At 36.1% G+C, this 2,462-nt stretch overlaps 1 protein-coding gene across 1 annotated transcript; it reads right to left on the bottom strand.

Annotated features, from left to right (window-relative positions):
• Positions 1 to 446: 446 nt before the first annotated feature.
• Positions 447 to 1,403, bottom strand: LOC105717601 (olfactory receptor 5D16). The gene is given in 1 exon segment (XM_012452878.2): positions 447 to 1,403. A coding segment is annotated over 1 exon segment (957 nt).
• Between the last annotated feature and the right edge of the window lie 1,059 nt (positions 1,404 to 2,462).

Here is a 2,462-nt window from a genome sequence, read left to right as displayed (position 1 = left end):
GGGCATGGTGGAGGGCACCTGTAATCCTAGCTACTCAGGAGGCTGAGATGGGAGAATTGCTTGAACCCAAGAGGTGGAGGTTGCAGTGAGCTGAGATAGCACCACTGAACTCCAGCCTGGGTGAGAAAGCAAGACCCCGTCTCAAAATAAATAAACAAACAAATAAATAAATAATATATTATTTTGTAGACAAAGACAATTATTTTGTAGACAAAATATTTTTTAGGCAAAGACAATTATTATTTTGTAGTCAAAGTCAATCTGTCTTGTCTGGCTTATACAAGCTGAGCCAATAATAGCCTTCCTGATCCAAACCTCATAGTCATTCTATTGTGAAAAAGTTTGTTTTTAATCTAAAGTGATTTTTTCAGTGAACTCTTCATGCAAAGTCCACTCAAAAAAAAAAAAGAAAAAAGTTGTTTTTCAGTAACCAAATGAAATGGATACTAAGGTGTATGTTTAATATGAAAATATTTTGTGTTTATTATTTTTCTGATTGTATCCTTGACATCTTTATTTCTCAGACTGTAGATCAGGGGATTCAACATGGGGATCACCACTGTGTAAAACACAGAGGCCACTTTGACTGTGTGCCTGGAGTTTTTGGAATTGGGCACACAGTAGAGGAAGAGGATGGTGCCATGGAAGATGGTGATGGCGGTCAGGTGAGAGGCACAGGTGGAGAAGACTTTGCGGTGCCCACTGGCTGAAGGCATCTTCAAGGTGGTGGCAACGATGAACACATAAGATGTCAGAATGATGAGTAGTGTGCTTATCTCATTAAAAGTGGCAACAGTGAAAAGAAGCAACTGGCTGAGATAAGAGTCAGAGCAAGAGAGTGATATCAAGGAGGATAACTCACAGAAGAAGTGATTGATTGTGTTAAAACCACGAAAAGATAACTTTAAAGCAGAGCATGTGAGTATCAAGGAACATGCTACTCCCCATGCATATGATCCAACCACCAGCATGGCACAGAGTTTCTGGGACATGGCAACTGTGTAGAGCAGAGGGTTGCAAATGGCCACAAAGCGGTCATAGGCCATCACGGCAAACAGAATTAATTCAGTCACTACAAAGGTGCAAAAGAAAAAGAATTGCACCATACACCCTGCAAATCAAATGGTTCTATCTTCTACAACCAAGTTCACCAACATCTTGGGAGCAATGATGGAGGAATAGCAGAAATCCACAAAGGAGAGGTGGCTGAGGAAAAAATACATGGGGGTGTGCAGTTTCGGGTTAATTTTGATGATCACTATCATCCCAAGATTCCCTACCACACTGAAGCCGTAGACTGCCAGAAATACAAAGAAGAGGGGAATTTGCAGTTCCAGGTAATCTGAGAAGCCCAAGAGGGCGAATGTGGCCTCAGATGTCATATTTCTCTCTGTCAGAAACATGTTTTCCTTTGTTGTGATCCAAAAATCAGTTGTGGAAATAAAATATTGAAAGTGATTGACAAATAAAGCAGCTTAACTATCCCCTCTGTAGAATATAGGGTGAGACAAAATAGACCTCTGTTAACATCCTGTTAGGTGCTGTGTCAAGACAGGAGTAATTACAGTTTCAGAAATAGAATTATCATTAAATGTTACTTTCTTCAAATTAAAAAATTAATTCTGTTCATGTTCTTAAATAAATTTTTAAAAACATATAGTTGTCATTATTAACTCAAGCAATTCAGGTGATAACATATAATAAAATTCTCATATAAAACATTTGAATCTCATTGAACCTCAAAAGTTCTGCAAATAAAAATCCAGTAAAATGAAATAACTAATTATATCAGTCTTATAATTTCTAACAAAAAGTGAGTCATATAATTCTATAATTGCAACAATTTTCTATATAATAATAAGTGCATATATTGTAATATACTGAATTATAGTCTTAGAGTTATCACTTCTATCCATGGTTAATTTTTAATTTGGCATTTTAATTATTATTCTTTTGGACTAAATAGGTCAGACATTCAAATCAGTAATTATTTTATGTTTTTCATTAAAGACCATCTATTGAATGGCTTAATTCTACAGATGAACAAACAGAAGCTTGAAGAAGCCATGACTTCACCAAGACAGGTACAAATTGCATGCAATGAACCAGTTTTCTTGACTCCCAGTCATATACTCATCTCTCGATGCCAGGATCTAATCTACATTACAGGTAGAAATTTCAGCATTCTTCTTTGTAGAGATCACATTTTCATATATCATTTTGCTAATTCTTTTGACCTCCCCATTTAAGATAATCTTTAGATTATTAAACTATAGAAATTAGCCCAGTGAAAGTGTTGATGGACTCAGAGATTTTTCTGAATGTTTATCAAAGTGAGACGTAGAGAATAGAAGTTAGAGAAATGTCCCCATTCAGGAATAAATATCGTAAAAACCTATAAACATTGACAAACACATTTTCTTTCTAGATTTCCTCTCCTTTCCCTTAACGTCAGCTAGGAC

This window comes from Aotus nancymaae, unplaced genomic scaffold (genome assembly GCF_030222135.1).
Source record: "Aotus nancymaae isolate 86718 unplaced genomic scaffold, 86718_ANA_hifiasm-v0.15.2.pri h1tg000059l, whole genome shotgun sequence".
Taxonomy (NCBI): Eukaryota; Metazoa; Chordata; class Mammalia; order Primates; family Aotidae; genus Aotus; species Aotus nancymaae.
This window is presented reverse-complemented; position numbering and strand designations above follow the sequence as displayed.